Source organism: Pleurodeles waltl, chromosome 5 (genome assembly GCF_031143425.1).
Source record: "Pleurodeles waltl isolate 20211129_DDA chromosome 5, aPleWal1.hap1.20221129, whole genome shotgun sequence".
Classification (NCBI taxonomy): domain Eukaryota; kingdom Metazoa; phylum Chordata; class Amphibia; order Caudata; family Salamandridae; genus Pleurodeles; species Pleurodeles waltl.
The window spans coordinates 1,397,789,223-1,397,814,390 of record NC_090444.1 but is presented as its reverse complement, the minus strand read 5'-3'; the positions used below and the strand labels follow the sequence as shown (position 1 = coordinate 1,397,814,390).

Genomic DNA, 25,168 nt, shown 5'->3' with positions numbered 1-25,168 from the left:
TTATATCCTATGGAACTCGTAATACGGCTGGTGGTATATCCGTCACTTTACCGTCACTTTTGGGACGGATTAACACTCCTCCAAAGTTAGAATAACCCCCATAGTGTGCACAGAGTCCAGGGGTTCCCCAAGAGGCTTGGCAGAGGCAAAAATAGATAATACTAATGCTCTATTTGTGGTAGTATGGTCGAGCAGTTAGGCTTATCAGAGGGTAGTGTTAAGTGTTTGTTGTACACACACACAAGCAATAAGTGCAAACACACACTCAATGACTTAACTTCAGGCCAATAGGTTTTTATATAGAAAAATAATGTTAATTTATTTTTAGAATCACAAGATGCATTTAGCAGGTAAGTACATTAAATGAAAGGTACTTTGCATAGTAATATTTGAGACTTTGAATAGATTCAATATTGTACACAGTTTTCTTTAAAATGGCAAACAGCTATTTTAAAAGTGGACACTGCAGTTTTCAACAGTTCCTGGGGAGGGAAGTACAGTACAGTTTCTGAAGTAAGTACCACACTACGGGTTCAATCCCCGGGGTTTAGGTAGTCCACTGTTGGGAGTTCAAGGCAAACCCAAACATCCAGCTCCAGCAACAGAGGGCCGGTCAGGTGCAGAGGTCAAACAGGAGCCAAAGTAACGTGGGTGCCTGTGGAGATAGAGGGTATTCAGGTTCCAGTTTGCTGGCAGGTAAATACCTGCGTTCTCAGAGGGCAGACCAGGGGGTTTTGGAGGAGTACAGGAGGGGCCCCAAGTAGGCACACAAACCACACCCTCAGCGGCATGGGGGCAGCCAGGCGCAGTGTGCAAACAGGGCGTCAGGTTCTCAATAGAACTCTATGTAGGTGCCCGGGGGTCACTTTGGTGCTGCAGGCAGGGCACAGGGGGGCTTCTCGGGCAAGCCACCGACTGGGCAAGGGTTAGGGCTGCCTGCTGGTCATTGCTGCACCAGTGGTTGGATTTTCACAGGCCTGGGGGCTGCGGGTGCAGTGCTTCTTCCAGGCTTCGAATATCTTTGTCCCGGGCAGTCACGGTCAGGTTGGTCTTCGAGATTCCCTCTCCAGGCGTTGTTGTGGGGGTACAGGGAGGTCAGCCCAGGGTGGACACATCATTTAGCACAGAAGCTGCAGCACTCAAAACAATGTTCATAATAAAGATGTCCTCCAGTTGAGTTGGTTGTAGTGGATTCCTTTAATTAGTAGCCAAGGGCATCAAAAGAGTTTGGTTGAGCATTGATCCATAAATACAGCCAAGTAGTTAGTTGAGCATAGTTCCATATGCACAGCCAACACGTGTTTCGTCACAACAGGTGACTATTTCAAGGCTATGAGACGACACAGTAAGTAGGGAAGTTAGTAAGGTCATTCAATAGTAAGATGAACAGGGTGATTGATAAACCCTGCTGACCAAGACCGTGGTAAGTCTTGTTCCTGGTCTATGTCAACCACATCTATGCAGGAAATGGAGTCTGACCATGGTCTGACTCCATGGTCCGCCTGGGGGTCCTCTCTGGATGATTGGTTTCTCTGGACACGGGCCGGGGGCATCGGGTGCAGAGTGTTGGGGACTCACGCTTCTGGAGTGAGGTGGGAGTCCCTTTAAAGATGGATGTCATCTTCTTGTTGGGCAAAGCTGCTGCCCTTCAGGAGTTCTTGGACCTCGGTGATGCAGGCAGTCCCCTGGAGGCTTTTCATGGGTTGCTGGTACTGCAGAACGTGTTACAGTTCCTGCAGGGGGAGGTGGGAAGCACCTTCACCCAGGACAGGCTTTGCTTCTGACCACAGAGTGCACAAAGGCACTCACCCCACGTGGTCAGAAACTCGTCTGGAAGTGGCAGGCTGGCACAGACCAGTCAGCCTTGCACTAGCAGTTGGGCTAACATACAGGGGGCATCTCTAAGATGCCTTCTGTGTGCGTTTTCAATAAATCCTACAGTGGCATCAGTGTGGGTTTATTGTGCTGAGAAGTTTGATACCAAACTTCCCAGTATTCAGTGTAGCCATTATGAAACTTTGGGGTTTGTGTTTGACGGATTTCCAGACCATATGTATGGCTACCCTGCACTTACAATGTCTAACAATTGACTTAGATACTGTAGAGGCATAGTGCTCATGCAGCTATGCCCTCACCTGTGGTATAGTGCACCCTGCCTTAGGGCTGTAAGGCCTGCTAGAGGGGTGACTTACCTATGCCACAGACAGTGGTATGTGGGCATGGCACTCTGAGGGGAGTGCCATGTCAACTTTGTCTTTTCTCCCCACCAGCACACACAAGCTGCAAAGCAGTGTGCATGCACTGACTGAGGGGTCCCAGGGGTGGCATAATACATGCTGCAGCTCTTAGAGACCTTCTCTGGCCACAGGGCCCTTGGTACCAGGGGTACCTTTTATAAGGGATTTAACTGTGTGCCAGGGCTGAGCCAGTTGTGGAAACAAAGGTACATTTTTATAGAAAGAACACTGGTGTTGGAGCCTGGTTAGCAGGGTCCCAGCACACTTCCAATCAAAGCTGACATCAACACTAGGCAAAAAGTGGAGGGTGACCATGCAAACAATGGCATTTTCCTGCAGGTGTACTGTGTTTTTTGTGGCAGTTGGGTTAGAGAATTCGAAGATGATCTTGAATAGTTGCCTGGTGTGGTTGGTTGCAATGTTGATGCGTTTGGTGATGGCTGTTTTTTTGGCCACCTGGATGCGCCAGTTGTAGTCATTGAGTGCTGTTTTGTGTGCGGCTCTGTCAGAGGAGTCGTTGGATGCGCCATCGTTTCTGGAGTCGAAGACAGTTACGCTTGGTGGTTTTGAGCTCTGGGGTCTACCAGTTGGCTTGTCTTGATGTTCTGTTGGCTTTTTTTGGTTTCAGAGGTGCATCTTTGTCAGCGCAACTGCTGATCGAGGCAGAGAAGTTGTGAACAGCCTGGTTGAGGTTGGTTGATTTGCCGGGTGGTGCTGCATCCATTGGCTCCCCGTTACTTTTCCCCTGCTGCGGTGGGTGGTGCTTCGGTGCTTGGTGATGTGTGCTGGGTCTTGGAGATGGTGAAGTGGATGATTGTGTAGTCCATCTAGGAGAGTTCCGTGGTGTGGGTGAATTTGATTCTGTCGCTGGAGGAGAAGACAATGTTGAGGGTGTGTCTGGCTCTGTGGGTGGGTTCGATAACTAGATGGACGAGTCCGATGTTGTTGAGGTCCTCCAGTAGATATGTGGAGTTGGTGTCCTTGGGGTCCTCCATGTGGAAGTTGAGGTCGCCGAGCACCATGTAGTGGAGGTAGTCGATGGCAAGGGGAGTGATGGTGCTGCTGATGGCATCGCAGAAATCTAGCAGGGTCCTGGTATCTGGCTGTGTGGGTACCCCTTATGGCTGTCTTGGGGTCCATGTGTAGTAGGAAGTTAAGGTGCTTCATGCCTGATGTTGGGTCGTCATTCGCGGCAACCCATTAGATGGTTTCTTTGAAAATTATTGGTAATTCCATTCTTGTCGGGGCAGTCGCAGTGTATCATCCTGTATCTATCAAGGGTGGCAGAGGCGATGGCGGGATTGAGCCGTGTTTCAGTGACGAAGGTGACGTCTGGGGAGAGGGTGGTGATGATTTCCCTGATTTCCATGGCGTGGAGCGGGCATTGAGCAGGATGCAGTCTACTAGGAACTACAGCCACTTCCACCACCCATGCCAGTTATCCTCAGGATCCTCATCAACAGCAGACTCTACCTGACCGCCCAAGTCAGTGTCGTCATTGACTCATGCTTCGATAGCCTGATGATGCAGAAGAAAATTTACAAATTGACTCCTAATCAGCACCCACAAAACCGCCATGCACGTCCTGGTCCCCAGCAAGCTGGACTACAGGAATGCCCTCTATGCCGAGGTCAACAAAAGTCTCACTAAAAGGCTGCCGACCATTCAGAACTTGGCACCCAGAATCACTCTCAAACTCCCATCACAATCATCACACCACACCTGAAAGAGCACCACTGTCTCCTCATTCATAAACGAGTACAATTCAAACTCCTCATCCACACTATCTGATAGACTTCTGGTTGCAGATTCCTTACCTTAGAATCTCCCCCAGGAGTCAGTCTGGATCTGGAGAATTTTCCTTAAGCAGTACCCCTGCCCACTTTTAGGTGGCGTTGGTCGACTCTGCGCCTGTCGTTGGCATTGTGGTCCCTGGATATGAGGTCGCTGGTCATATATAGGCACCACCCCAGCGTGCTGACGTCAGTTCTTTTCTTTCCCCGCCAGCCTACGCACAGATCCGAAGAAGAGCTACCCCACAGTCACTTTTTGGCTAACCTTTTTGACTTTTGTTGAAGATTTTTTTACATTCTGGTGTCAGTGTCTTCACAGGAGGCCAAGTTCAAGCCCAACGACCCCTGTTATCAAATGATGTCTGTGACGGATCTGCACCTCGTGTGTCTCTGGTGTTTGGAGCGCTACCACGACCCGAAGTTGTGCTCCGAGTGCTGGGCCATGAATCCAAAGACTTTGAGGGAGCGGTGCCTAAAGCTTCTTGCGGCCCGGCGCTCATCTCTGTCCCTACCAGTCGAGGGGAAGGTCCCAAGGAGCCACACTTGTCGTATTCCCATTTAAAACCTTTGCATCGCTTGGGTAAGCATAAGAAAAAGTCAAAGAAGAACAAACGTTCTTCAGCTTTACCCCATTGGTTGGATGTCATGACATGGGAAAAGGAGCGTTGCCTCTGCCTTCAGAGTCTGCTTTTGGTTTGGCTCCGTGTTAGCACAGGTTTCTGGGAGCTGGTGCCACCTCTACCCAACTCCATGAATTCTGTGAGGCCATGTGCCACATTTTTGGACAGTCTGACCCTGCTGGAGTGGATTTGTGCCCTGTCGGGTCAGAAGGGGCTCCCTCGGGTTCAGCACCAGCAGCTTCGGATTCTGCTCATGGGGGCACCCAGAGATCCGTTTCAAGATCTGCAGCGGTATCAGTCATGCCATTGCGACCTTCCCTGAGGATGGTGCAGACGTCGACTCTCCAGAGGCTGCCCGTGGTCGGTGTTGATCCTATACTTATTGCCGACTCTGACACAGAGCCGGACCAGCATGGCTCAATGCCAATTCAGACTTCGACTGGGACCTTGCTCCCTAGGTCGGGTCCTGACTTTTATTCCCATGGGTATGGGTATAGTGATAGTATGGAGGGGTTGCTGAACCCTATAGAATACCAGCTTGATGAACCCATGGGCTGGGCTCAGGACCTGGGTGAAGCCAGTGGTCTAGACAAATCCCCTGATGCTGTCATGCTTTCTCCCCCTACTATGGCTACGGAGGAGGGAGAGTCGTATTCAGAGGTTGTGAGGAGAGCAGCCGAGGTCTTGGGCTTCGAGCTGCCTTCTGTGGCTGTCAGGACCAACCTCCTGACTGAGATGCTTCATCCTGGGGCTTCCTTTTCAGAACCCCTTCTGTCCTTCAGTGAGGCCCTCACTGATGTCTTGCTGGGGACTTGGTCCAAACCCAGCACAGGGGCTCCTGTTAATGGGATTATTGCCTGTGCCTAACGACCCAGTGTTCCTGACCTAACACCCCATCCCTGAAATCTTGGTTATCTAGGCCTCTACATCCCCAGGCACATTCCCTTGCGAACCTCCGGATAGTAAATCCAAAAGATTAAACTAGCTTGGGAAGAAAATTTTCTCTTCCTCCAATCTGGCATTGTGGTCCATAAACACTGCATGCCTTTTGGGCCGTTACGCTCATACTTTGTGACATTGTTGTGCAGGTGCTGCCACAGATCCCGGGGGCCCAGGCCATTCTCTCTCAAGCTGTTTCAGATAGGAGAGACTCAGTTAAGGTCACAATACAATGTGGACTGGATACGACCAACTCACTGGGTAGATTGGTTGCATCGACGGTGGCTTTGAGGTGCCATGTTTGGCTGAGGACGTCTGGCTTTTCGGGGGATGCCAATGTTGTGCTTATGGACATGCCCTTCGATGGTACCCATCTCTTCGGAGAGAAAGCAGACTCGGCGCTCGATCGCTTTAAGGAGTCCAGGGCTCCGGCCTCACAGCTGCCCCTCACCCCCTCAGTCTGCTTTTCACACCTTTTCGGGCTACGGAAGTGGCTCCCACCCACATCCCTTTCCCTCCAGTCACGGTGCTGCGCATGCTGGCGAGGCTCTGTGTGGGTGGGGATGTGGAATCCAACATCCTAGTGGATCAGGGAGCCAGTGTCGGCTCAGTTCACCACTCCTTCCGCAGCAGCCTCCAAACCTTCCTAGTCTGACTCTTACCCATCAGGGCCAGTGGGAAGCAGGATTTACTATCACCTGCCCCACTGGGAATCCATCCGGTCAGACAGGTGTGTTTTACAAATCATCCGAAGGGGCTTCTCCCTCCTCTTCGAGACTACCCCCTCCATTCGTGCCACCATCCTACGATCAGATGACGGGGGATCACCTGACCCTTCATAAAGAAGGTTATGGCTCTTTTGGCCAAGGGAACTAAAAAGAGGGTCCCTGTGCCAGAAAAAGGTTGTGGTTGTGATTCCCGCTATTTTCTGGTGCCCAGAAAGTACTAGGATCTCCACCCTATCCTAGAGCTCCGGTCCCTGAATCTCTTCCTCAAAAAGGATAAGTTTAAAATGCTCACTCTGGCTCAGGTTCCATCTTCCCTGGACCCAGGAGACTGGATGGTAGCGATGGACTTGCAGGACGCATATTTCTATATTCCTGTCATGTCTCCCCCCAGATGTTACTTGTGGTTCATGGTAGCCCACAAGCATTTTCAGTTTACCGTGCTCCCCGTTGGCCTTACCAGCGTTCCTCTGGTGTTCACCAAGGTGATGACGGTGGTCGCAGCTCATCAGCAAAGGTTAGGGGTTTCAGTCTTCACCCTACCTCGACAACTGGCTGTTGAAGGTGGACTCTCCCCAAGTTTTCGACTCCTACCTCCAGACTCTGGCGGACCTCCTGCATTTGCTGGAGTCCACTATAGACATGCCAAGGTCACACCTGACTTTTTCAGATGCTCCCTTTCATTGGAGCAGTTTTAGGAACAGTGCAGTTTTGGGCCTATCCTCTTGAGCTGTGAGTCTAGGATATTCAGGCTATAATACTGATGGTTCAGCCTTTAACCTGCCGCAAGAATGACTAAGGCTGCTGGACCTTATGGCCACCTGCATCTTGCTGGTGACAAATGCCAGATGGCATATACAGGCTCTGCAGTGGGACCTGAAGTTCCAGTGGGCGCAGCATCAGGGGAATCTCTCAAACATGGTTCAGAGGGAGCTGCACAAGGTCTGCAGTGGTGGCTGTTGAACTGTGTTTGGGTCAGAGGCAGATCCCTTCCCCAACCAGATTTGATTGTAGTGATAGATACGTCACTCCTAGGATGGGGTGGCCACATGGGAGAGGTGAAGTTTAGAGGCATCTGGCCTCCGGCGGAGTCCGGTCTCCATAACATTTTTTTGGGAGCTCAGGGCGATCAGGCTAGCATTGAAATCATTCCTTCCCTCTGCCAAAGAGAAAGTGGTGCAGGTGTTCTCTGGACAACACCATCACCATGTGCTACTGCAACAAGCGGGGCAGGGTGGGGTTGTGGACCCTTTGGCAGAAGGGTCAGCACCTATGGACATGACTGGAACACCAAGTCTCTTTCAGCAGTGTGGAGAGCCTTGGTTAGATCTGTCCGCCTCCACAGAGAAGGCAAAATGTCAGCTGTTTTGCACGCTGGAGGTTCGAAGGCGGCACTCGCTCGGCGATGCTTTTCATCTCAAGTGGAACGCAATCCTCCTTTACACCTTTCTGCCAATACCACTTCTGCCCAGAGTTCTCAAGAAGATCAAGAACGACTTGGCCCAAGTAATTATTGTGGCTCTGGACTAGACACGGAGAGTCTGGTATATCGAGCTCTTGAGCATGGCCGTCAATCCCCCAATCAGACTGCCTCTTCGGGAAGATCTTCTGTGGCAGCAGCAAGGGACGTTTCTTCCCCCAAACCTGTCCAGTCTCCGGCTTCTTGCATGGAGATTGAGCAGCAGCAGTTGACTGCTTTTGACCTTCCGCCCGAAGTCTGTAATGTTACCTTGGCAGCCAGGCGTCCCTCCTCTAAAATGGTATATGTTGTTGGAACAAATTTGTGTCATGGTGTACAGGCAAGTCTGTTGACCCTCTTTCTCCCCCCCTTTCTGAGGTCCTTTTATTTGTTCTTTCTCTAGCCCAGCAGAGCTCTGCTCCGGGCATCCTCAAGGGTAATTTGTCTGCCATCTCGTTTTTCCTGAGATTACCTAACCAACCCTCTTTGTTTAAATTTTCTATTGTCGGTAGATTCTGAAGGGTCTTACTCATATGTTTCCTCCTTCTCTTTTCATAATGCTTCAATGAGGTTTGAACTTGATTCTTACTTTCTCGAGCCACTTCATAACTGTCCACTTCAGCTTCTTACTCTTAAGACAGTCTTCCTGCCTGCAGAGTGAGTGAGTTGCAGGTCCTTTCCTTGAGGACACCTTTTATTTCCATCCATCCGGACGAGGTTTCCCTTCTACCTAAAGTGGTCATGCCCTTTCATGTAAGCCAATCCATCACTTTGCCTACTTTTTATGTGCTCCCATATTCTTCTAAGGAAGAGGAGAGACTCCACCGTCTGGACCCAAAAAGAGCATTGGCGTTCTATCTTTATCTTTCTAAACCCACATAACCCACAAGCCTTGAGATGGCTTCCCTGCACATAGAAAGCCCAGGGAATGGAGTCTGGGATTTGTAGGGGCACCTCTGCTCATGCAGGGATGCCTTCGCACTTAGAACCGTTGGCTAAAGGGCCCAACTTAGAGGTGACTTACAGGGTCAGTGTAGTTACCATGATGAGTGAAAGATGCATGCCCCATTTCACACAGGCTGGCTGCAATGGCAGGCCTGTAGTCACTGTTTGTATGGACCCTCATGGGTGGCACATTACATGCTGCAGGGGACCCCTAGTGTACCAGTGCCCTGGGTACCTAAATAACATATACTAGGGTCTTACATGGGTGCACCACTATGTTAATTGTGGGGTGTAAAAGTTACCTTGCAACTAAATTTAGGGGAGAGAGCACGGACAATGGGGTCCTGGTTAGCAGGATCCAGTGTACTACAGTCTAAACACAGACTCCAGGCAAAAAGTGGGGGGTAACTAAGCCAGAATGGTGCTACTTTCCTATACAGGTTACTTACCTTCTGTAACAAATGATCTGGTAGAGACATATTCTAGTTATAGATTCCTTACTGCCCCACCCATCCTCCCCGTTCTGCGAACTGATTTTAAGGATGGGACTTCCCTTTCTGGGCCCTAGTTCTGGCGCACCAGGGTCAGTGTTTTTCCTGGCTCTGCGCTTGTGGTGTGGTAAGTGGTGGAAAGAAACCAGCGTCAGCGCGCTGTGGTGGCAGCTATATATGACCCACTGCGTCATATCCAGCGATCATGATGCCATTGATGGATGCAGAGTCAACAGAAGCCACCTAATGTCATGCAGGGGTACTGCTCAAGGAAAATCTCTGAATCCAGAATGATGCCTGGGTGAAATTCTAAGGTAAGGAATCTGCAACTGGAATATGTCTCTACCAGATAATTTGTTACCAAAGGTAAGTAACTTGTTCTTTAAGGCAGTACATAACACTGGCCCATCATACCTCAACAATTGTATGTGCTTTCACAAACCCTCCAGACACCTCTGCTTGTCTGGACTCCTACTTGCACAAATTCAACGCATTTGGAAAACCAGAAACTGCAGTCAAGCCTTCTCCTACATCACTGTTAAAGCATAGAATGACCTTCCTGTACACATAAGAGCATACTCACTTCTTAGGTTCCACAAGAAGCTGAGGACCTGGCTTTTCGAGTAGACCCACTAGGCCTGAGGTGTTCCTAGACTCACACCTGCTCAGTGCCAGGATACCCGCCCGGGAGATAGTAAACCTTCAAATTAGCATACATAACATGGAGCTCTCAACATCATAATTAGCTGGAGTGTTCCTGGTGTAACTGTCTATGTGAAAAGTCAAACAAGTGGGATCATGAAGAATATTGAATTTTTTAAGAAGCAGAAGCATACAAAGATGATCATATAGTGCATACTATTTCAGTGTAATAGATTTTGATCACACATTGATCATGCTTATATTAAAAATTTCAATGTTGTGTTTTATGCATTGGAGATTAAAGTTAGTATTTGTTAAATGGTCACTCATCTAAGTATATATGCATTATTTCTATTGAATTAGGAACAAGAACTCTATCAGAAAGAAGGCCTTGGAGTCAATGAAGTACATTATGTTGATAATCAGGATTGCATAGGTAATGTATAACTCCAAATGTAAGGACTTACTTTTTTATGTAGTGTCTTATACTGCACTACTGCAATTTCTACATGCTATAAAATAACAGGTGCTACTGTTATTTTAACAATGTTCCTTTTACTAATTTAACAATGTTAATTTTACTAATTTAGGAAGGATGGCCAGCTGTGGCTTCCTTACCCTTATTCAGGGTTGTGACTTCAATTTCACTACAATGTCTGTGGTATTTTACACACTGTACCATTTTGCTCAGTTTATATTCTGCCTTTTGAAGTATAGTAGTACTATATTGCTTGGTGAACATATGCAATTGCTACAACATCACCTTTATTATGTTACCCAGCTTGAGGAAGATGAGCCCCACGATGCCCCAACTAAGCTTTACCGTATTCAGTTAATATGATTTGAATTACGTTTAAAAGCATCTTTGCCCTAAAAGCTTATTGCACAATTTATAAAAAGCATTTCCAGTTTTATGTTTCTCAGACGCAGTGTTGGGGTGGAGGGGTTTGAGGGGACACTACTGGCCTTCAACTGTGGGGTTTTGGTTGTTTGCCTGGGATGCCCCTTGCCCATCCTATTATGGTTTTGCAAACTGGTCAAGTACAACCTCTTCTCCACTTCTCTATCAATGATAGTGATACCTAGCAGTCTCAGGCTCTCAGGGAGTTAGGATGGGGTTGCTAACGGTCAGAACTCAGAAACAATACAACAACTCAATAAAAGAATATCCAGCCAGTGCTTGCATTTACTAAAAGAAGAGTGCTTCAATACACTTCAGAACACTGCTACATGCTACTCAGACAGGTTGCAATTAATGTGTCCGGTTGCTTTTCAGTCAATGCTGTGCCTCACCCTGCTTTCTCCCTGCCTCCCTCCTAAACACTCACCCAGTTCTAGGTGCACCCCACCTCCCATGGAGTATAAGGTAGCAGCGTGAATAAAGCTTAGATGCAGTCTCTGTCACTCCCAAATGGGTGTGCTCAGTTCTCAATCACAGTTCACAGTTACACCAGTCAGAGGTGAAATAATGCAGTTGAATCGGCTCCACCGCCCAGCTCTCATGAGCACTCACACCATTTTGTGGGGTAGTATGTGTGCCAGCCACCCATGAGTTCGGTTTATCTGTTGGGCCTACACATAGTGTGACCAGCAGAAGTGGAGAAGTCAGTTCTGTTTTGGCGTGGACCTGGAGGCTCCGTAGGTGTCTCTGGAGTCAGAGTCTTAGTGACATGCCCATGCCAGAGCTGTCAGGTCCTTGCTGGGGCCAAGATTGTGCCATACACATGAAGCAGATGTAGCCACTTCTTCAGCAGATACAACCCTGAATTAGGCTTGGTACAGTGGGCAATTGGTGCCCACAACTAGTTATGTCAGGCAGTAACATAGACAGGCCAATGTCAATACTGGTCACCTTTGTTCTAGCACAGGTTGATCACCACAATGGGCAGTTGTAACGACGCACATGGCCAATCACAAGGTTTTGGCATTAGCGGGCACACACGGGCTGACACCAGCTTAAGCAAGTATGGCCACAAACAGGCCAAATCTTTAGCTAGCACTTGCAGCCACACACATGCCAAATATGGCACTCAAATCACAGTCCAGAATGGGCCTTGATAATTGCCGCTTGTGGTTTCTGCCAGAAACTGGCGTGGAGAGACTATGGGTCACCGACTCTTTTGGACCAGCAGATTTCTCACCTCAGTCCTCTCTTCTGGGGGCCCCACAGCCACCTGGGCCACGTACACCTCGCTCCCCTGGACCAGTGCTCCTCCTTCTGGGTTGGCCAGTTCATTCCCTCAGCAGGCAGGCAGACTTTAATGCACTTGAAGACAGGGACATAGCTCTGCCATCAACAAATCCAGACTCAGTGATGCCCTCTCACCTCTGGGGGGCTGGTTGTCAGTCAGACATCAGACCAGGTTGCATAACAGTCCTCTGAGTACTCTCTGGGGCCCTGCCTTACATGGCCATAGAGAACGTTTAACTTTTAGTGGGATCCCACATTTATACACAAAAATCAGTCAGAATATGTATCCATTGTCTGCAATCATAGTACCAGTTTAAGGTTGCTATGCTTTCAAGTGTTATTTCCAAGTTGTTCTCTGGACACAGCCTTTGTATAGAGCGTTCAGGCCCACAGCAGGGTAGCCTCTAGTCTGGAGCACCCACAACAGAGGCACAAAGAGGTGTGAGGTATCTGCACTTAGGTTATCATTGGCAAAGTTGGAGAAGTAGTCGGCAATACAAAAGGGCAGGCCTCTCAAATGTTTCTTCACCTTGTACAACAGATTCTACTGTCCCCCCCCTCTGGTAGTGTTTAGAAAGAATAATTAGCAGGTGCTTGCTAGCAAAAATCCAAATCGAATTTCTAAAGAATCCCAATCTTCACACTTCTTATTTCAGTGTCCATGTTTCCTCACTCCAGTTTCAGCACCATGAGCAATTTACTTCAACATTCTTGCAAAGCAACCTTTACCTACATCTTGGGCAAAGGTCAGCCCAGAAGTATCCAAAATGGATCCTACAAGCCTTTATAATTCTTGTTAGCTCACACATCATGCATGTAACACACAAGCTACTGGAGGTGGCTTCTCTGTTAGGGTGGAGGAGCGCTGCTCCCTGCCAGCAGCAGAACCTGCAAAACCTTTCAATCTATGTTTATTATCCCTTTGTTGTGAAAGGGGCATGCCCACGGGGGTGACAAGCAGGGAAGGGAGTGCCCTGTGCACTCCCATTAGTCCGCATGAATGTTTGGCCGGCTCGGGCACAGTGTGCTTTCTCCAGCCCGGCATTGTGTTGCCGGGCTGGAGAGAGCCTGCACAGGCTCCAAGTCTGCCTGGGAGGGCCAGCCAAGCCTGTCGCTGCTTTGAGCATCATCAGGATTTGCCGCAGGGCAGACTGGGAGCCTGTGCCTGTAGCGAGATGGAGGAGAGGAGCGATGAGGAGCGACGTACGTTTTTTAAAAATTATTCTTTATTTATTCATTTTTAGGCACGCTAACACCCCCCACCCCTGCGCATGGCACCCACTACACTCCTTATGAGTGCAGCGAGCAGCGACTGCAAGCTTCACACAAAAACACATACAATGTACACTTGTAATGTTTGCGTTAGGAAGTGTGTGAGTGTATTGAGTGAAACTTTAGACAAGTAGGACAGTAGGCCTCCACTACAGATAAAAGGGTCTGATCTTTAACAAAACAGAACAGTGCCACCATCGCTCTGTGCTAAACTCATACCAGGGTCACTTGCCTACTCTCTGTCAATGAAGACATGCTTGGTGCTCCCCTCAAGGCTGAATGTTAAGTCCAGGCCTTTATATGTCTTAAGGGACAAGCTGAGGCCTCTGGCCGCACACCAAATTAGCATTCCGTTGGGGCCGAAATAAAAAATAAGGATAATAAATGCATGCAGTCAGGCAGGTCATAAAAGTAATGAAAGTTGTTGGGTTGTCCCCTTTGGATCCATTAGATTGCTACTTTTCTATGGACATGTAATGTTCCCATGCTAATAAAGCAGACATATTTGAAACCTAAACAGTCAAATGTTGACTATAAAGCAATATACCAGTTTTATCTGTTCCTCTATTCTACACATCTTTTCACTGAGAGCAGTACTCAAACAAAAAGTTCGGAACTCTGAGCAGTTTCATGCCTGATGTGAAATGACTGAGGGATTTGGGGACCAGTCTGTGAATGTTCAGTGTGCATAGTGAATTGGTCTGAATTCATAAATTGTAATCCTCAGGTGGAACCTGACAGATATGTTTTAGGAAGGGCTGTGTGAATGAATCGGACGTTTTTGCAGGGATCGGGTTAAAAATGTAATGTAGGGCCCACTTAGCATGCGCACCTGTTTCTCAGTTTAAAGAAATCCTCTAGGACAGGTTCAACATTTGTATCTGACTACTGGTATTGCTCTATTTACTGCCTCATCCTCAATGAAGAGGAAAGTCTTGCTTTAAAATCTATAAGTACATATCTTATAGAGACTTCTAGTTGCATATTCCTTACCTTTGAATTTCTCCCAGGCGTCAGACTGGAACCGGAGATTTTTCTTCAAACAATACCCTTGAATGTCGGCAGGGGGCATCGGTCGACTCCGTGGGCGTCGTTGGCGTTGTAGTCGCCGTGATGATGTCGGGAGTAGTATATAGATGCCGCCTTCATGCAGTGACGTCAGTTCTTTTCTTTCCGCACCACGCGCTGATCCAGAGAAGAGCTACCCTGGTCTGTTTTTGACCAACTTCGACCGTTTTGTTGAGTTTTCGAGTGAGATATTTGGTGCGTTGAGGATGTCCCCGAAAACCAGTTTCAAGCCGTTCAAGGACTGTCACCGCATGATGTCGGTGATGGATTCTCATTGGGTTTGTCTGTGGTGTCTTGAGCGTGACCACAACCCAAAGTCGTGCTCCGAGTGCCGGGCCATGCACCCAAATGCTTTGAGGGAGTGGTACCTAAAGCTAATGGCGGCCCGGCTCTCGACTCCGCGTAAGTCACAGTCTTGATCGAGAGGAAAGTCTTGAGACCATTCGCGGAGCCATCACCACTCATCGTCTTCTAAATCCCCGGGTCAAGGTAGGAAGAAGAAGAAGTCGAAGAAATCCCATAGCTCTCTGACTTCGCCTCGTCGCTTGGCTGACGTGACGCGGGAAGAGCATTGATGCTCAAGGCCTTTATCCTCATAGCCTGCATCTGGGTCGGTTCCGCGCTTCCCTGAGTTTCCCGGAGCCGGAGCGACCCCTGCCCAGCTTAAAGAGGGGTCCCTGGACCTTTATGAATGCCAGGATGACCCATCTTTGGACTGGGCTCAGGAATTGGGCGACGCCAGTGGTCTGGATACTTCTCCTGACACTGGCATGCTGTCTCCTCCGACCGTGGCTACAGCGGAGGGAGCGATTTATGGTATGGTGGGCAGGTGAGGTCCTTGGCCTTGAGCTTCCTACTGTAGAGGTCTAATTTCCTGATGGAGGTGCTTCGGCCTGGGGCTCCTACTTCAGAACCCCGTTTGCCATTCAATGAAGCCCTCACCAATGTCCTTTTTGGTACGTGGTCCAAACCTAACACAGGGACTCCTGTGAATAAGGCTGTCACACGCCGGCATCGGCCTGCTCTGAACGACCCTAAATTCCTGTCCCAACACCACATGCCTGAGAGTCTTGTCATCCAGGCTTCCTCTTCTTCAGGCGCATTCCCTTCTGCACCCCCGGACAGGGAATCAAAAAGACTGGAACAGTTTGGTAAGAAGTTATTTTCTTCCTCCAGTCTTGCGCTACGGTCTGTGAACAACGCATGCCTTTTGGGCCACTATACCCACTCCTTGTGGGATACGGTTGCGCAAGTCCTGCCACAGATAAGAGGAGGCGGTGCTGTCGTCTCCCAAGCTGTGAATGATGGGTGAGATGCGGCAAAGTTCACAATCTGTTGTGGACTGGACACGACCGACTCTCTGGGTAGATCGGTTGCTACGACGGTTGCCTTAAGACACCACGCCTGGTTGCTTACTTCTGGTTTTTCTGGGGATGTCCAACAGTCACTCATGGACATGCCCTTTGATGGCTCCCGTCTCTTTGAAGACAAAGCAGACTCGGCCTTGGAGAGATTTAAGGATTCCCCGGCTGCCGCTCGGTCCCATGACCTGTCCTCTGCCCCTCGCCCCCCACAATCCGCTTTTCGCTCCTTTCGTGGCTACAGAAGGAGCTCCTTGTCGCGTCCTCCACCCAACCACTGTGCCACCCATGCTGTCCAGCCTCTGCGTGGGTGGGGACGCGGAATCCCATGTGAATATGGAACAGGGAACCAGAGGTCTGCCCTGTCCACCTCTGCCCCCGCTGCAGCCTCTAAACTCTCCTAGTCCGTCCCCTCACTCCCATCCAGTTGGCAGCAGGCGTCGCCATCACCTGCCCCACTGGGAATCCATCGCTACGAACAGGTGGGTTCTGCAGATCGTTAGAATTGCCTACTCCCTCCCTTTTGAATCTGCTCCACCAGCCATGCCTCCATCCTTCAGTCACCTTCCAGAGGATCATTTGGCACTTCTCCGCCAGGAAGTCGCAGCTCTCTTGGCCAAGGGAGCTATAGAAATGGTCCCTGTGTCTGAAGTAGGTTGTGGTTGTAATTTTCCGCTACTTTCTGGTGCCGAAAAAGGATAAGGGCTTACGTCCTATCCTAGACCTTTGGGACCTGAACTACTTCCTCAAGAAGAAAAAATTCAAAATGCTCACCTTGGCTCAGGTTCTGTCTGCCTTTGACCCAGAAGACTGGATGGCAGTGTTGGACCTGCAGAATGCTTATTTCCACATCCCCATCCTGCCTGCCCACAGACGTTACCTACGATTCATGGTAGGTCACGAGCACTTCCAGTTTACTGTTCTCCCTTTCGGCATTACCAGCGCCCCTCGTGTGTTCACGAAAGTGATGGCGGTGGTTGCAGCTCATCTGTGCAGGCTAGGGGTTTCAGTCTTCCCCTACCTCGATGACTGGCTGTTTAAGGCGGACTTGCCCCAGAAAGCCGTCTCTCACCTTCAGACTATGGAGAACCTCCTGCACACGCTGGGGTTCACTATAAACACGCCGAAGTCACACCTGACTCCCTCTCAGACGCTCCCTTTGATTGGAGCTGTTCTGGACACAGCGCAGTTTCGGGCTTATCCTCCCGAAAAGCAAGTCCAAGACATTCAGGCTATGATTCCAACCATTCAGCCTCGGTCTTGTGTTTTGGTGAGACTGACTCTGAGGTTGCTGGGCCTCATGGCCTCCTGCATCCTGCCAGTAACACATGCCAGATGGCATATGCGGGCACTACAGTGGGACCTGAAGTTCCAGTGGGCGCAGCATCAGGGGAATCTCTCTGGCATGGTCCAGATCTCAGAGGGGACTGCAAAAGACCTGCAGTAGTGGCTTTCGAATCCGCATTGGGTCCACGGCAGATCCCCTCTTCCTTCCCCAACCAGATCTCTCTATAGTGACAGATGCGTCACTTCTGGATTGGGGCGGCCACATGGGAGAGGTGGAGATCAGAGGCCTCTGGTCTCTGGCGGAGTCTGGGCTCCATATCAATCTTTTGGAGCTCCAGGCAATCAGGCTTGCGTTGAAGCATTCCTTCCCTCTCTCAAAGGGAAAGTCGTGCAGGTGTTCACGGACAATACTACTGCCATGTGGTACTGCAACAAACAGGGAGGAGTAGCATCCAGGACCCTTTATCAGGAGGCCCTACGCCTCTAGACGTGGCTGGAACATCAGGGCTTTACCCTGATGGTTCAACATCTAGCGGGTTCCCTCAACACCAGAGCGGACAAACTCAGCCGTCGATGCACAGCCGATCACGAATGGCGTCTCCATCCAGAGGTGGTGCAAGGTCTCTTTTAGCAGTGGGGAGAGTCTTGATTAGATCTGTTCGCCTCCGCTGAGAACGTGCAATATCTGCTGTTTTGCGCATTGGAGTTTCGAAGGCGGCACTCGCTCAGAGACGCTTTTCATCTCAAGTGGAAATCCGGGCTCCTTTACTCCTTTCCGCCTATACCACTTCTGCCCAGAGTTCTCAAGAAGATCAGGAATGACCGGGCCCAAGTCATCTTGGTGGCTCCGGATTGGGCACGGAGAGTCTGGCATCCAGAGCTATTGAGCATGTCCATCGATCCTCCACTCAGACTGCCTCTTTGGGCAGATCTTCTGTCGTGGCAACAGGGGACAGTTCTTCACCCGAACCTGTCCAACCTCCGCCTTCATGCGTGGAGATTGAGCAGCGACAGTTGACCACTTTTGATCTTCCACCCGAAGTCTGCGATGTTATCTTGGCACCCAGGCATCACTCAACCAAAACTGTATATGCGTGTCGTTGGAATAAATTTGTGGCATGGTGTACAAACAAATCTGTTGATCCCCTTTCTGCCACTCTATTCGAGGTTATTCTGTTCATTCTTTCTTTCAGGGCTCTGCTTTGGGCACCCTTAAAGGGTATTTATCAGCCAATTCGGCCTTCCTTAAGTTACCTGATCAGCCCTCACTTTTTAAATCTCCTATTGTTAGTAGATTCCTAAAAGGACTCACCCATTTATTTCCTCCCACTCCATTTATCATGCCTCATTGGGACCTGAATCTTGTCCTTACTTATTTGATGTGTACTCGCTTTGAGCTGATGCTTAATTGGCCTTTGCAGCTCCTCACCCTCAAAATTGTCTTTCTTGTTGCTATCACCTCTGCTCGCAGGGTGAGTGAGCTTCTAGCCCTTTCATCTAAACCTCTATACTCGACTGTGCACCCTGACAAAGTGGTGTTGCGCACTAAGGCTTCCTTCCTTCCTAAGCCTTTTCATATATTCCAGTCCAACACATTGCCTACTTTCTACGCACCCCCACATCCTTCCCATGAGGAAGAGAGACTCCACCGCCTGGACCCAAAAAGAGCTTTGGCGTTCTATCTTAATCGTACTAAAGATTTCTGGGCGGACAATCAATTCTTTGTTGGGTATATGGGTGCGAAAAAAGGGAAGGCGGTGCAAAAGCATACCATCTCTCGATGGGTCTTTCTTTGCATCAAATGTGCTACACTTTGGCCAAGAGGCAACCCCCTGAGGGCTTGCGTGCTCATTCCACCAGAGTAATTGATGCTTCCACTGCGTTAGCACGCAGAGTTCCTGTCCTGGATATCTGCCAGGCAGCTACGTCAGCGTCCCTGCGCACGTTTGCTAAACACTACTGCCTGGACAGTCAGGTCTATTGGGACGGCTACTTTGGTCATTCAGTCCTGCAGGACTTCCTAGTATGATCTTGGTTCGCAGCCCACCATTGAGGATGGCATTGCTTGGGTATCTATTCTAAGGAAAGGAATCTGCAACTAGATGTCTCTATCAGATGTACAAGTTACTTACCTTCGGTAACGAAATATCTGGTAGATACATATTCTAGTCGCAGATTCCTTACCGCCTACCCATTCTCCCCGCTTGCGAACTGATTTCTAGGAACAGGAATTTCCCTTTCAGGTCATTAGCTCTGGTGCACTAATCTCAGTGTTCTTAGCGGCTCTGCTCTTTGGCGTGGAAAGTCGTTAAAAGAAACTGGCGTCACTGCGTGAAGGCGCTGTCTATATACTACTCTCTACATCATCACAGCGACTACAATGCTAACGATGCCCGCTGTGTCGACTGACGCCTCCTACTGATGCTCAAAGGTATTGTTTGAAGAAAAATCTCCAGATCCAGTCTGACGCCTGGGGGAAATTCTAAGGTAAGGAATCTGCAGCTAGAATATGTCTCTACCAGATATTTAGTTACTGAAGGTAAGTAACTTGAATTTTGCAGCATGAGGCAAAGGCCCAGAAAATCCCTGGGCTAGGGGTACAAAAAAAGTGTCTTAGGGTGTCTTCTTTCTTGACAATATAGTCCCACTTCCAGGACTTTCACTGCCAGAAGCTGGGCTCTGCCTCTTCTTTGGAATCAATCCCAGGTTTTGAAAATAGGAAGCTGGATATTCTACTTTGGTCTGCTGATCCTGCACAGTTCAAGGCCTTCAGATCAGCCATCAATCCCCAACAGGGGTCGCATCCTGTATGTGCAGTGATTCCAGCATTCATGATGTCACTCCTCTCTGCACCTCTGCAGGCTTTGGACTTTGCACTAGCCCTATAGAAACATAAGACTCCTAAGGCTCTGGGGCATATGTCTTTGGCACAGCCTACAACTCCTTCGTCGACATCGCTCTCAGAGCCGGGTTCAGCTTTGACTTCTAAGTCGGCGACATCATCCACGAGGAAACAAAAAACATTTGGGTTTGTTTTGATGGTGAACCTTCCCCTTAAACCTTATTAAGGTCCCAAGATTATTTTGTATGTAGGAATATTTAGATCAGATTCCAGTTGCCAGGTTAAGTATTAAAGATGGCCAATAAGATTTATTGGTGTACAGAGTAAGATGTTACCAAAGCTGAAAGCCTCTGTAGATTACAGATATCTAGACAAAATGCTAGTGGTCATGAGCCATTTTGAGAAGGTGACATCCCTTAGCCTTCTGGATCTTTTTCAGTTGAATTCTATTCTTTTACTGATGTGGTATGAAAAGCAGTGGAAGCCTAACAATTATCCATGTCCACTGATGAACCAAAGTCCAATGTCCTGACCAAAATTGTTCAATTGCCCTCTTCAGTTTCAGACCCCTTTCTCCTCTCCTATCCAATGAGGTACTACTTGAGCAATTCTAGATGCTTGGAGTGGGGACTGTTTTCAGAATCAGCAATTTAATGACCGGTTGTATGGTACCACAGTGCAGCACCCCAGATTCTTGTCCTTTAATGCCTCACTGGAAAGTGTAGTGGTGTAAGCCTCTTCTATCAGAGTGGGCACAAATGCCTTTCCAACAGTTCCTCCAGACTGAGAGTCTGAATGGTTTAACTCTGAGCAGAAAGGTTTTTGCTTTTGGCAGTCTGTCATTGCACACTGCCAACCCCACATACCTGATTGGCTTATAAAGCCACACTTTGTAGGAACTGGAAAATAAATGGTTGTCAACTGTCTTCCTGGACACAGCTTAAGCCTTTTTTGTATCTGGTTAGTGATGGTCTTGATATCTATAAAAAATATTGAAGTGCTGCCTGAATATACCTTTGCTCAGTTCATGGCCATTGCAGTTAATCTGCAAAGGCATGCCTGGATGTGCTCAACAGGCTTTTCAGGAGATGTCCAGGAAGCCATTGTGGGAATGACCTTCACTGGCCCCTGGCTCTTTGGATAAATGGCCAACTCCCCCCTGAAGCATTTTAAGAGCAGTTATTCCTCCACTGTATGCTAGCTAGGCCTGGCCTCCCAATGAAATAGTCCCACCAGCAGAGTTGCTGCTTCCAGTGCTTTTACAGTTGGAAATGATCATGTTAATTTCAATTTTCTGAGATGGTAGAGGCACCACAACAGCTGTATTTCTCATTTTGTGACAGTGTAAATTTAAGGGGTGCCACCAGTAGCCATCTCTGGTCCCAACTACCTAATGGATCTGTTGCCTGAAAATCTCTCACTATTCCCTCTCCACCACCTGCTTCTATGTTGGGGCGGAGGGTCTCCCACTTGTCACTAATTAGGAGGTGGCTACCACAAATTGCAGGATGCTTCAGTTTATCTGCAAGGGTTATCCACTTCCCTTTCATTCCTTCTCCCAAACTGCTCTCCTGCCAGGATGTTCTCCTCGGCTCAGGCCTTGATCTTGGCAGTAGAGGTTCTTTTCCTGACTGAACAAAGAGGCAATAGAAGTGGATACTCTCAGACGAGTTAGGTGTGAGATTTGCTCCCTGTGCATTTTGGTCCCCAAAAAAGGCACAGTCCTCAAAGCCAGCAGGGATCAGCTATTTTGGTCTTCTTCATCCATTAGGACACTTTCAAAATGTTGTTGCAGAGCCAAGTTCTGACGGACCTAAATTCTGGGAATTGGTCGCTATCCCTCAATCACTATGATGGCTATTTTCATGTATCAATCCTTCCTGCTCACACATATGATCTCTGGTTGACTGTCCACCCAGAAGGAAAATGGATGCCAGTATCCCAGTTTGCAAAGCATGAAATATGTTTGTGGTGTGCAAATTAGGTTTACTTCATTAGATCCTCTGGGTCATATTTCCCTTTATGGATTTAGTGTGTGTTAAAGGTGCAGGATGTAGTGCTGTGCACTTTGGGAAATACAGCATTTAACAGAATTGAGGATTTCAAACACACACACACATGACTGGGTTGGTTTTGGGTTGCCAGACTGTCCTGTCAGAGGATGATGGAGCTAGGATATTATCAGCCACATGGTAGGCAGAGCCTTGTGTACAACATTTTCCAAACAGCCATATCACCTTTGCAGTCCTCCAGCCTTTTGGCAATTACATCTAATTGCTTCCATGGGCTTTAATACAACAACCAAATGCATTTAGGGAATTGTAGTCCAGGCTCATGTCAACTGAACGCATTGAAATTAATTCCAGATGACAGCAGTTTGTGGAACTATAATTCAGCGCTAAATTAATAGTGGGCCCTGGTAATGTGAACTCCTTTTGTTACCTCACCTGGAAGAGTGCCTTACGCTGTTGTTTAGAATATCGGAACCAAAAATATTGTGGGATAAAATATTGTGTCAAGAATATCAAGGACAAAAATATTGTGAAGGTACGTTTCTATAGGTAAGTAAAGTTTTACTGTACCTAATTCCTCATGTATGTACCTTGACAATATAGAGACACATATATATCTTCAAGGTACGTAGATGTGGAGTCAAGAATAGTAAATCTACACTTGCCTATTTGCACTTAACTTCTCTATATTTTGGTCCTCAATATTTTTGACACAATATTCTGTCTGCACAATATTTGTGGTTCCAGTATTCAGTCAGTGATCCTCTTACACTAACACTGAAGTTAGGCATTCAGTGCTTGACCTTGTTCTGCTTCTCTTCCTGTAGGTGGTCATCTAGCCGTTGACATTCATGTTACCATGGTGCTCTGATTCCTCTGGCAGCTCATCTTAGTTATTGGTTTGTGTGTCCTTCAAGCATTCCTTGTTTTTATAAACCTTATTACCAAACTGCTAGAGACAATGTTAATTTTTAATAATTAATGTTAGGATTTGGGTGTACTATATGATATGGCTATGAGGTCTTATGGTGTAGTACACTTGCAAATACTGTATTGAATCCAGTCAGGAACATTTACTTAACCTTAAGCTTGATCCTGGGTAACTGTGGCTGTGTGAGCAGTAAGACTTCGCAGAGGAACAATGTGTAAAGCATTTATCAGCACCAAACAACGAAATAAAGTTGCACAAAAGAAACACCAGTTTATAAAAATAGATTATATATTTATAAGTTTTGAGAGACCCTAAGCATCAAAATCCACCAGAGAGTCCAGAGATACAGATTTTAAAAGCAATAAATAACTTTTATATCAACTACAAGCAAGCATTGATCAATAAAAAGTTTGGAAAGCTTGTAAAAGTTTATTCGGCAACTCCAGCCCGATTTGTGCGACCAAGGTCTAGGGGGCTATAAAGGAATCTTTGGGCAGTTACCTGGCCACCAGAGGGTTTTTAGGACAAGATCCGAACTTAACAGGATGACCACCATAGACATCAATGGAGTGGTCCTCATTCTGAGGGATGCAGCCAAAAGGATGCTCAGAAAATGCTCTGATTGTGGTGCGGTCGACAGGGGTGCATTTGTTGGTTGTCCTTGGTCCAGAGGTGAAGTTGGGTGAATTTGTACACAGCGGTCAGGGTCCCTCGATGTCCTCTGCATTGCAGTAACAAGCCAGCTGATGCTAATCTACTGGTCAGCCTTCACCCCGTTTGGGCAAAATGCATTGGTGGGGGCTAGTGTCCCTTGGGTATGATGATTCCGGTTCTGGATAGCACTCCTGAGTCTCAGGTGCAGGTTTTGGCTATCTCAGATGTGTCCTTTTGGGTGCCTGGTGACTTGTAGCAGCAAAAAGTCTGCAGTGGATACCAACTTGCCGATTTGGACAACTTCAGTTCTTTTGTCCCTGAAGCTGATTCCAGGACATCAGCCGTCTGATCCTTGGAATTAATGCCATTGTTAGATGTCATGAATCAACTTTTCCCCAAGCCCGGAGCTGTAGGCACAGTCCATATGTTGCTAGCCCCAAGTGTATCAGGGGCAGTCCTTCCTATCATGCAGCCTCTCTTTGTTCAGGTCCAAGTGCATCTGAACAGTTCTTCTTTGGTCCTGTCTCCGATTCCAGCATGATCTGAGAGTCAGGGTGCCATATTTGTCCCAGGAAAGTGCCCTGAGGGGATCATACAGTCACTAGCCAATGGTTTACTGGGTCCCCTCCTACCTTGTGAAGAAATTCCTGGGATGTGTGCCATCTTGCTATCCTGGAATGCCACATTTTTGTGGCTTCGATTGTCACAAGTTTAGCAGCCCACCCTAGAGTTGTGGCTACCTGAGGCTACACCTCCACAGTAAAAATGTTTTGGGACTGAGTTTCCCATCTCCACCCTAGTCTCCGTGCTCTCTACAGGACAAAAAGGCATCCTGCTCAGGGATGCTGGGCCTGGTGGTCCATCAAAGGTGGCTTCCCCTTCGAACCTCATCTCTGGGCTACCCAAGTGGCCAACCTGGCAGAGTCAGTGACACCTCGCTGCTGCAGCACTGCCTTTGTTCCTGACCCTGATAGTTGTCTGCACGTCTCCCCAGGTGATCAGAAAGCTGTCTGTGCCTTAGTAAGGCTACTGGACCAGCAGAGCACAGTGTGGCAACTTTCTAAAAGTTGCCTATCTCTAATAGTGACATTAATTTCTCTCTGGCCCTCAAGTCACATTTAATTCAACAATTCATTTGATACCTTACATGTCCTAGTTTGGTAGTTCCAGTCAAAGGATAGCCAGGTTGGGATGCCACCTGTTAACTTTGTGTTAGCCAGTAGGGCTACTAATGGAACCAATAGCAAAATAACAATTTGGAAGTGTTGCTGTTAAGACATATCAAAAACATGTCTTACTTCATAAAAATACAGCTCCCTACATAGAATTCCATTGGCCTTCCCTACCATAGAACTCCATTGGCCTTCCATGTTATGTTAAGAGATAGGGTGGCTTGGCCATTGGTTTAAATCGCTAAGTTGAACTGGCAGTGAAAACATTATCCTTCCAGTCTGCAAGCTGGAAGTTGTTTTGTAACTTGTCACACGAAGAGTGGCACAAACAGTGCTGCAGCCCTCAGTGGACACTATGGGGGTTATTACAACTTTGGAGGAGGTGTTAATCCGTCCCAAAAGTGACGGTAAAGTGACGGATATACCACCAGCCGTATTACGAGTTCCATAGGATATAATGGACTCATAATACGTCTGGTGGTATATCCGTCACTTTACAGTCACTTTTGGGACGGATTTACACCCCC

General features: G+C 48.1%; 1 protein-coding gene across 7 annotated transcripts in view; it reads left to right on the top strand.

The window, feature by feature from the left end:
• MYO6 (myosin VI) overlaps positions 1–25,168 on the top strand; it is an 892,076-nt gene that overhangs the window by 469,417 nt on the left and 397,491 nt on the right. For all 7 annotated transcript variants that reach the window (XM_069235652.1, XM_069235651.1, XM_069235650.1 and 4 more), the window contains exon 15: positions 10,215–10,287. In XM_069235652.1, coding sequence (XP_069091753.1) covers positions 10,215–10,287 — 73 coding nt within the window. The remainder of the gene's footprint in view (positions 1–10,214; positions 10,288–25,168) is intronic.